The sequence below is a fragment of the Aegilops tauschii genome, chromosome 1, assembly GCF_002575655.3.
Source record: "Aegilops tauschii subsp. strangulata cultivar AL8/78 chromosome 1, Aet v6.0, whole genome shotgun sequence".
NCBI lineage: Eukaryota > Viridiplantae > Streptophyta > Magnoliopsida > Poales > Poaceae > Aegilops > Aegilops tauschii.
Window position 1 is genome coordinate 432,313,129 of NC_053035.3, and position 11,305 is coordinate 432,324,433.

An 11,305-nucleotide genomic window follows, 5' to 3' on the forward strand; every position below is an offset into this window, starting at 1 on the left:
TTTGCCTGGATCTATCCTGATCTACAAGCTGGGATGTGCATGTGCACACGGTTCCAGTGTTGGTTCCCCTCTCCGATCCCACCTGGAACTGGAAGTTAACCTCCCCTTTTCAAAAAAAGGGAGGAAATTCTCTTCCGGATTCAAGCAGAAACATATTTTGATTCGGTTTCATCAGGCTAGCAATCCTCTCTTCATATATACCTGGACAATCGTCTTGTAGATAGCTTGAAAGGAGGGGAAGATCCATCCATGTACATGGAGGAGGGCTTGGAAGAGTACGACAACGTGACGGAGAGCGCCATCTTCGGCGCCTCGCTGACACCGCCTGCGCTGCCCCTTTTCAAAGGTCCTCCTCCGAGCTGGGTCCTCCTCGACGTCTCCGCCTACATAGCCGACGGCGGCGCCGCCACCGCCGGCACCACCGCCAAGTCCAGGACCAGGGGAGGCCATGCCATAGAGGTCACCATGATCGCCGCCCGCCCGCCGCTGGTCTCCCACATCCGCGTCAACTGCCCCGGCCTCAAGCCCACACGCTTCGCCATCGAGCCCAGGATCTTCGCCGCCGCGGATGGCCTCTTCTTGCTCGGCGTCGCCATCGGCCACCGGTCCCTGTGCACCCAGCCGGGCATGTTCGACTACTTCGTCTACCAGCCCGCCGCGCGCTCGCTCACGTCTCTCCCGCGCCCTCATGGCCGCTTCGGTCTCAGGGACGTCGCCCTCCTGCGCTGCAGCCCGAACAGCTCCTCCTACATCATTGCGTTCCTCGAGGGCACACGGGGCATGGCGTATGAGCTCCACCGCTTCCACTCCGAGACCAACACCTGGACCAAGAGCAAGCTGGAGCTTGGTGCCACTGCCATGAACCCTGCCATGGACTCCGTCTTCTTCTCCACTAGCAAGGTGTTCACTCTCGGCGGTGGTTTCGTGGGCTGGGCCGACCTCTGGCGCGGCGTCCTGCTCTGCGACGTGCTCCTCGACGACCCGGAGCTCCGCTACGTCCCCTTGCCGCATGCCTTCGGTGAGCGCAAGTGGGACGCCGTCATAACCAGGGACATCGCCGTTGTCGACCAAGGTTGCATCAAGTACGTCGACAAGCGGTCTGACGAGCACACTGGTGGTGGCTGGACACTCACCGCATGGAGCAAGAAGATCAACAGCAAGCCGTGGAAGGAGGAACAATGGCGCCAGGACTGCGAGTTGAGATCTTCTGATGTCTCTGTCCTTTTGCCGCCACTGCCGAGGCCATTCCATGAGCTCATGACAGGCCACCCCGTCATAAGCTTGCGGGGCGACGACGTCGTCTACTTGATGAGCAAAGAGAGCCTCAGGGACGACACGGCGTGGGTGGTCGCCGTCGACATGAGGAGCAAGTCGTTGCAGGAAGTGGTTGAGTTTGGCGGTGCCCGGAGATCAATAGGCATAAGCCTATATACAGAGCAGGATCGACCTCTGGTCATCCGAAGATCACCCCAGGTAATTCTATCTTGAATTAATCAGTTCGATCTTCGATCACCTGCTATTGCTCATGCCTAATCTGTTGGGCTTTTCTTATCTGTACAAATCCGACAATTCGGTCGGTTGGCTCATTTTAGTCGTTTTAGAACATTTTGGAAGACATCTGAATGGTGGTGTAATTGATCAATGCACATTTAGGGGGTGGAAAATCATCCATGAATTTCAAACACATAACTGGGGAACTAGAAACCGCTGCTGCATGTGGCGGTAGCTTTTGTGTAAGAAGTCAGTTCAGATGTTGTGTGAGACTGAGGTTATATACATTGGCATCAGACGCTGTTTAATGTTCTTGTTGTCGCTTGCTGCCATTTCTTTTTCTTCCAGAAAGTCGGCCATGTCATTTGCTCATGATTTGTGAAAATGGTTGCATGGTTTTGGAACTGCTAGCTCATGATTTACCGACACTAGCCAGTGTGTCTCAAGAAAAAGGAACACTGGCAGTATATATGTCTGAAAAAATAGCACTGGAAAGTGAGCTAATGAGAAGATGCTGCAGGGGGGGACTTTTCAAAACAATTTGAGTTGTATTACAAAATCCAAAAAAAAGGTAAGTATGACAGACTCCAAGCACAGCAGAAATAACCTTTGATCAGGATACAAGAGGTGATGCAAATTCAAACATAGGTCATGAAATTTTAGAATTATTCATTAATTCAAAAATGTTCATGAATTCAAAAATTGTATGCAAATTGAAAAAAATCGTGAATTAATTTTTTTTCATAAATTTGAAAAACTTGTTGATGAATTAAAAAAACATTTGCAAATTGCAAAAAAGTGTTTGTCCATTTAAAAAAAATCATGAAATATAAAATATTCAATAATTCAACAAAAATATTTATGAAATCAAAAAATGTTCATGATATTCAAATTGATTGTGAATTTTTAAAAGTATTCATGAATCTAATTTTTATTAACTTTAAAAAATTCGTTAGCCCGTTCTATTTGTAATTTGCTATCTAGCTAAGGCGGACGCGTAGTTCCGTAATGTGACCTTCGATTCTTGGCGAGTTCGAACAAGCCCTCGATAGCTAGGGTCTCAAAGAGGTTGCCCACGTTCTTGCTCATAAAACCTATTCTTCTTTGAAACTTTTTTTTGCTTCCAAGAGTATCAGCGATGCTTTGACAGGACAAGCAAGGTTTGAAGAGGATATCTTCAAGAGTTCCCTAACCCCCTGATTGAGAGTGCTATGATGGGCTATTGAAGTTCATCCCTAGGGTGTAGTGGGGCAGTGCAAATCCTATTTTCTATGCCAATCAATTGTCATAACCTTTGCTGATGTCATTTGCTTTAAAGATTTTAGCATCATGGATGTTCAACATGAAAAATAACAAAATAATATCTTTTAGGATAAAACCCATGCATAATTCAGCAAGTGTTTGGTTCTAACTCTAGATTATTGTGGTCGATAATGATTACTGAGCCATGTACAATGTACATTCAGTCCAAATGTCCAATGGCTTATACACTGGTTCCCGAATCGAATACGAAAGATCGGAAATGTTCGTTTGCTCTTCTCCACCCGATCAAGAAGTGACCGGTCTCAAATGTAAGTGCTTTCTTCCGTGCATGCTATTCTCGTGTTCCATGATTAGAGAAGACATGTTTCTAGTTTTCTTTGAGGTAATAAACAAGTTGTATCCCGCTTTGCTTATCTTGATGTGGAATCTATCGTTGACCACCCATGAATGTAGGTAGAAGGTGTTTTTTTCTTAACTCTTTCTAGGCCTCAGCTTGATTGGACTTCGTCAGCTCTTGTCGTTCAGCTTCCTCTCTCCTCTCTCATCTTGTCTCTCCCCTTCTGGATGTCCGCTATTTCACTATATGTTGTGTGTTACCATAGACAAGAGGTTATACTGTCATTCATAACTTTTAAGCCCAGGTCTCATGTATTCTGAATCAAAAGCGGGTATCAATGCTCTATGGAAGTCTGTCTCTTTTCCGAAAGTTCTACCTTATACCAATTCGTAACTTGGTACGCCGGAAAAGTAATGCTAACACTTTTGTATCCAAGACGTGGCCCCTTCAAATATTGGAAAATAAACTATATATTGTTTTTTCAGGGTTCTATGAGCATAAATGGAAACACTTGCCTCTTCTTCGACAAATGAATATGCCTCGCCTCGAACATAAAGAAATCCTGAGTAAAGAGAGAGATTTTCCACACGAACAAACATCCCGTCAGGTTCAAAATGACATAGGTGAATCGGATCAACACCAATCTTACACCAACAAGGAGTCGCTTTGTTTGCACAGTTGGCAGGCCGCCTTCCTAATCTGCAGCCTCACCGGTCAAAAGAATCCTCTATCTGGACTCCCGCTAGACCTCTGACTGGCCTAGGGAACTTCTCTAAGCTCGAGAACTCCTTTATCCTCACTTAAAGCGCCACCGCCTCCCTCCCCACCCTATGGGAGGCGCTGCCTTCCGTGGTCATCGTCGGAGGGCAGGCCTGAATCCTACCGTTGATCGCGTGTGCTCGCCACACCTAGGCTTTGTTGGGGAACGTAGCATGCAATTTCAAAAAAATTCCTACGATCACGCAAGATCTATCTAGGAGATGCATAGCAACGAGAGGGGAGAGTGTGTCCACGTACCCTCGTAGACCGAAAGCGGAAGCATTAGGTTAACACAGTTGATGTAGTCGAACGTCTTCACGATCCAACCGATCTAGTACCGAACGTACGACACGTCCGAGTTCAGCACACGTTCAGCTCGATGAAGTCCCTCGAACTCTTGATCCAGTAGAGGGTCGAGGAAGAGTTTCGTCAGCACGATGGTGTGGTGATGATGATGGTGATGTGATCCGCACAGGGCTTCGCCTAAGCACTACGACGCTATGACCAGAGGCGTAAACTGTGGAGGGGAGCACCGCACACGGCTAAGAGAACAATTGATGTGCTATGGGGTCCCCCTGCCCCCGTATATAAAGGAGGGGAGGAGGAGGCGGCCGGCCAGGAGGGGCGCACCATGGGGGGAGTCCTACTAGGACTCCACTCCTAGTAGGATTCGCCCCCTTTTTCCTTTCTTACCGGAGGGGAAAAGGAAGGAGAAGGAGAGGGAGAGGGAAAGGGGGGCGCCGCCCCCTCCCCTAGTCCAATTCGGACTGCCATGGGGGGGGGGGCACCCCTTGCGGCCCTCCTCTCTCTCCACTAAGGCCTCGGGGGGTTCCGGTAACTCCTCGGTACTCCGGTAAAATACCCGAACCACTCGAAACCATTCCGATGTCCGAATACTACCTTCCAATATATGAATCTTTACCTCTTGACCATTTCGAGACTCCTCATCATGTCCGTGATCTCATCCGGGACTCCGAACAAACTTCGGTCACCAAAACACATAACTCATAATACAAATCGTCATCGAACGTTAAGCGTGAGGACCCTACGGGTTCGAGAACTATGTAGAAATGACCGAGACACTTCTCCGGTCAATAAACAACATCGGAACCTGGATGCTCATATTGGTTCCTACATATTCTACGAAGATCTTTATCGGTCAAACCGCAATAACAACATACGTTATTCCCTTTGTCATCGGTATGTTACTTGCCCGAGATTCGATCGTCGGTATCATTATACCTAGTTCAATCTTGTTACCGACAAGTCTCTTTACTCGTTCTGTAATGCATCATCCCGTAACTAACTCATTAGTCACATTGCTTGAAAGGCTTATAGTGATGTGCATTACCGAGAGGGCCCAGAGATACCTCTCCGATACTCGGAGTGACAAATCCTAATCTCGATCTATGCCAACCCAACAAACACCTTCGGAGACACCTATAGAGCATCTTTATAATCACCTAGTTATGTTGTGACGTTTGATAGCACACAAGGTATTCCTCCGGTATTCGGGAGTTGCATAATCTCATAGTCAGAGGAATATGTATAAGTCATGAAGAAAGCAATAGCAATAAAACTTAACGATCATTATACTAAGCTAACGGATGGGTCTTGTCCATCACATCATTCTCTAATGATCTAATCCCGTTCATCAAATGACAACACATGTCTATGGTCAGGAAACTTAGCCATCTTTGATTAACGAGCTAGTCAAGTAGAGGCATACTAGGGACACTCTGTTTTGTCTATGTATTCACACATGTACTAAGTTTCCGGTTAATACAATTCTAGCATGAATAATAAGCATTTATCATGATATAAGGAAAATATAATAACAACTTTATTATTGCCTCTAGGGCATACTTCCTTCAGTCTCCCACTTGCACTAGAGTCAATAATCTAGATTACATTGTAATGATTCTAACACCCATGGAGTCTTGGTGCTGATCATGTTTTGCTCGTGGAAGAGGCTTAGTCAATGGGTCTGCAACATTTAGATCCGTATGTATTTTGCAAATCTCTATGTCTCCCTCCTTGACTTGATCGCGGATGGAGTTGAAGCGTCTCTTGATGTGTTTGGTTCTCTTGTGAAATCTGGATTCCTTCGCCAAGACAATTGCTCCAGTATTGTCACAAAAGATTTTCATTGGACCCGATGCACTAGGTATTACACCTAGATCGGATATGAACTCCTTCATCCAGACTCCTTCATTTGCTGCTGCCGAAACAGCTATGTACTCCGCTTCACACGTAGATCCGGCCACGACGCTCTGCTTGGAACTGCACCAACTGACAGCTCCACCATTCAATATAAATATGTATCTGGTTTGCGACCTAGGGTCATCCGGATCAGTGTCAAAGCTTGCATCGACGTAACCATTTATGACAAGCTCTTTGTCACCTCCATAAACGAGAAACATATCCTTAGTCCTTTTCAGGTATTTCAGGATGTTCTTGACCGCTGTCTAGTGATCCACTCCTGGATTACTTTGGTACCTCCCTGCTAAACTTATAGCAAGGCACATACCAGGTCTGGTACACAACATTTCATACATGATAGAACCTATGGCTGAGGCATAGGGAATGACTTTCATTTTGTCTCTATCTTCTGCAGTGGTCGTACATTGAGTCTGACTCAACTTCACACCTTGTAACACAGGCAAGAACCCTTTCTTTGACCAATTCATTTTGAACTTCTTCAAAACTTTATCAAGGTATGTGCTTTGTGAAAGTCCAATTAAGCGTCTTGATCTACCTCTATAGATCTTGATGCCCAATATATAAGCAGCTTCACCGAGGTCTTTCATTGAAAAATTGTTATTCAAGAATCCTTTTATGCTGTCCAGAAATTCTGTATTATTTCTAATCAATAATATGTCATCCAAATATAATATTAGAAATGCTACAGAGCTCCCACTCACTTTCTTGTAAATACAGGCTTCTTCAAAAGTCTGTATAAAACCATATGCTTTGATCACACTATCAAAACGTATATTCCAACTCCGAGATGCTTGCACCAGTCCATAAATGGATCGCTGGAGCTTGCACACTTTGTTAGCACCTTTAGGATCGACAAAACCTTCTGGTTGCATCATATACAACTCTTCTTTAAGATATCCATTAAGGAATGCAGTTTTCACATCCATTTGCCAAATTCCATAATCATAAAATGCACCAATTGCTAACATGATTCGGACAGACTTAAGCATCTCTACGGGTGAGAAGGTCTCATCGTAGTCAACTCCTTGAACTTGTCGAAAACCTTTCGCAACAATTCGAGCTTTATAGACAGTAACATTACCGTCAGTGTCAGTCTTCTTCTTGAAGATCCATTTATTCTCTATGGCTTGCCGATCATCAGGCAAGTCAACCAAAGTCCATACTTTGTTCTCATACATGGATCCCATCTCAGATTTCATGGCCTCAAGCCAGTTCGCGGAATCTGGGCTCATCATCACTTCCTCATAGTTCGTAGGTTCGTCATGGTCTAGTAACATGACTTCCAGAACAGGATTACCGTACCACTCTGGTGTGGACCATACTCTGGTTGACCTACGAGGTTCAGTAGTAACTTGATCTGAAGTTTCATGATCATCATCATTAGCTTCCTCACTAATTGGTGTAGGAATCACTGGAACTGATTTCTGTGATGAACTACTTTCCAATTCGGCAGAAGGTACAATTACGCTATCAAGTTTTACTTTCCTCCCACTCAATTCTTTCGAGAGAAACTCCTTCTCAAAAAGGATCCATTCTTAGTAACAAAAGTCTTGCCTTCGGATCTGTGACAGAAGGTATACCCAACAGTTTCTTTTGGGTATCCTATGAAGACGCACTTCTCCGATTTGGGTTCGAGCTTATTAGGTTGAAGCTTTTTCACATAAGCATCGCAGCCCCAAACTTTAAGAAACGACAACTTAGGTTTCTTGCCAAACCACAGTTCATATGGAGTCATCTCAACGGATTTAGATGGTGCCCTATTTAACGTGAATGCAACCGTCTCTAAAGCATAACCCCAAAACGATAGTGCTAAATCGGTAAGAGACATCATATATCGCACCATATCTAATAAAGCACGGTTACGACGTTCGGACACACCATTACACTGTGGTGTTCCAGGTGGCGTGAGTTGCGAAACTATTCCACATTGTTTCAAATGAAGACCAAAATCGTAACTCAAATATTCTCCTCCGCGATCAGATCGTAGAAACTTTATTTTCTTGTTATGATGATTTTCTACTTCACTCTGAAATTATTTGAACTTTTCAAATGTTTCAGACTTATGTTTCATTAAGTAGATATACCCATATCTGCTCAAATCATGTGTGAAGGTCAGAAAATAACGATACCTGCCGCGAGCCTCAACACTCATCGGACCGCATACATCAGTTTGTATTATTTCCAATAAGTCAGTGGCTCGTTCCATCGTTCCGGAGAATGGAGTCTTAGTCATCTTGCCCATGAGGCATGGTTCGCAAGCATCAAGTGATTCATAATCAAGTGATTCCAAAAGCCCATCAGCATGGAGTTTCTCATACGCTTTACGCCAATATGACCTAAATGGCAGTGCCACAAATAAGTTGCACTATCATTACTAACTTTGCATCTTTTGGCTTCAATATTATGAATATGTGTATCACTACGATCGAGATTCAACAAAAAATAGAACATTAATCAAGGGTGCATGACCATAAAAGATATTACTCATATAAATAGAACAACCATTATTCTCTGATTTAAATGAATAACCGTCTCGCATCAAACAAGATCCAGATATAATGTTCATGCTCAACGCTGGCACCAAATAACAATTATTCAGGTCTAAAATTAATCCCGAAGGTAGATGTAGAGGTAGCGTGCCGACGGCGATCACATCAACTTTGGAACCATTTCTGACACGCATCGTCACCTCGTCCTTAGCCAATCTTCGCTTAATCCGTAGCCCATGTTTCGAGTTGCAAATATGAGCAACATAACCAGTATCAAATACCCAGCGCTACTACGAGCATTAGTAAGGTACACATCAATAACATGTATATCAAATATACCGTTCACTTTTCCATCCTTCTTATCCGCCAAATACTTGGGGCAGTTCCGCTTCCAGTGACCAGTCCCTTTGCAGTAGAAGCACAGAGTTTCAGGCTTAGGTCCAGACTTGGGCTTCTTCCCGGGAGTAGCAACTTGCTTGCTATTCTTCTTGAAGTTCCCCTTCTTCCCTTTGCCCTTTTTCTTGAAACTAGTGGTTTTGTTAACCATCAACACTTGATGCTCCTTCTTGATTTCTACCTCCGCAGCCTTTAGCATCGCGAAGAGCTCGGGAATTGTCTTTTCCATCCCTTGCATGCTACAGTTCATCACGAAGCCTTTATAGCTTGGTGGCAGTGATTGAAGTGAAGGAAATATGCCCTAGAGGAAATAATAAAGTTATTATTTATTTCCTTATTTCATGATAAATGTTTATCATTCATGCTAGAATTTTATTAACTGGAAACTTAGTACATGTGTGAATACATAGACAAAACAAAGTGTCCCTAGTATGCCTCTACTTTACTAGCTCGTTTATCAAAGGTAGTTATGTTTCCTAACCATAGACATGTGTTGTCATTTGATGAACGAGATCACATCATTAGGAGAATGATGTGATGGACAAGACCCATTCGTTAGCTTAGCATTATGATCGTTATAGTTTCATTGCTATTGCTTTCTTCATGACTTATACATGTTCCTCAGACTATGAGATTATGCAACTCCCGAATACCGTAGGAACACCTTGTGTGCTATCAAACGTCACAACGTAACTGGGTGATTATAAAGATGCTCTACAGGTGTCTCCGAAGGTGTTTGTTGGGTTGGCATAGATCGAGATTAGGATTTGTCACTCCGTGTATCGAAGAGGTATCTCTGGGCCCTCTCGGTAATGCACATCACTATAAGCCTTGCAAGCAATGTGACTAATGAGTTAGTTGCGGGATGATGCATTACGGAACGAGTAAAGAGACTTGCCGGTAACGAGATTGAACTAGGTATGATGATACCGACGGTCGAATCTCGGGCAAGTAACATACCGATGACAAAGGGAACAACGCATGTTGTTATGCGGTTTGACCGAGAAAGATCTTCGTAGAATATGTGGGAGCCAATATGAACATCCAGGTTCCGCTATTGGTTATTGACCGGAGATGAGTCTCGGTCATGTCTACATAGTTCTCGAACCCATAGGGTCCGCATGCTTAACGTTCAGTGACGATCGGTATTACGAGTTTATGTGTTTTGATGTACCGAAGGTTGTTCGGAGTACCAGATGTGATCACGGACATGACGAGGAGTCTTGAAATGGTCGATACATAAAGATTGATATATTGGAAGGTTATATTCGGACACCGAAAGGGTTCCGGAGGTCACTGGATAAATACCGGAGTACCGGGAGGTTACCGGAACCCCCCGGGGGGTCAATGGGCCTTCATGGGACTTAGTGGAAATAGAGGGCAGCAAGGGAAGTGTGGGGCGCCCCCCTAGGCCCAAACCGAATTGGTTTGGGGTTTGGGGGGCCGCCCCCCTCTTTCCTTCTCCCCTCCTCCTCTTTCCTTCCCCTCCTAATTGGACTAGGAAAAGGGGAACCTACTCCTAGTAGGAGTAGGATTCCCCCCTTGGGGCACACCCTGTGAGGCCGCCGGCCCCCTCCCCTTTCTCCTTTATATACGGGGGAGGGGGGCACCCCTAGGACACACAAGTTGATTATTGATCTCTTAGCCGTGTGAGGTTTCCCCCTCCACCACAATCCACCTCGGTCATATCGTTGCAGTGCTTAGGCGAAGCCCTGCGCCGGTAGCTTCATCATCACCGTCATCACGCCGTCGTGCTGAGAAGCTCTCCCTCGACACTCAGCTGGATCGAGAGTTCGTGGGACGTCACCGAGCCGAATGTGTGCAGATCGCGGAGGTGCCGTACTTTCGGTACTAGGATCGGTCGGATCATGAAGACGTACGACTACATCAACCGCGTTGTCATAATGCTTCCTCTTATGGTCTACGAGGGTACGTGGACTACACTCTCCCCTCTCGTTGCTATGCATCACCATGATCTTGCGTGTGCGTAGGATTTTTTTTTGAAATTACTGCGTTCCCCAACACTGGCATCCGAGCCAAGTCTATGCGGAGATGTTATATGCACGAGTAGAACACAAGTGAGTTGTGGGCGATAATTGTCATACTGTTTACCAGCATGTCATACTTTGATTCAGCGGTATTGTTGGATGAAGAGGCCCGGACCGACATTACGCGTACGCTTACGTGAGACTGGTTCTACCGACGTGCTTCGCACACAGGTGGCTGGCGGGTGTGAGTTTCTCTAACTTTATTTGAATCAAGTGTGACTACGCCCGGTCCTTATTGAAGGTTAAAACAACACACTTGATGAAAAATCGTTGTGGTTTTGATGCGTAGGTAAGAACGG

At 45.2% G+C, this 11,305-nt stretch overlaps 1 protein-coding gene across 1 annotated transcript; it reads left to right on the plus strand.

Moving 5' to 3' along the window:
* Nucleotide 1: 1 nt before the first annotated feature.
* LOC109741879 (uncharacterized) lies at nucleotides 2-1,801 on the plus strand. The gene has a single exon (XM_040389120.3). The coding sequence runs from the start codon at nucleotides 250-252 to the stop codon at nucleotides 1,486-1,488; it is 1,239 nt and encodes a 412-aa protein (XP_040245054.1). The 5' UTR covers nucleotides 2-249; the 3' UTR covers nucleotides 1,489-1,801.
* The last annotated feature ends 9,504 nt before the right edge of the window (nucleotides 1,802-11,305 follow it).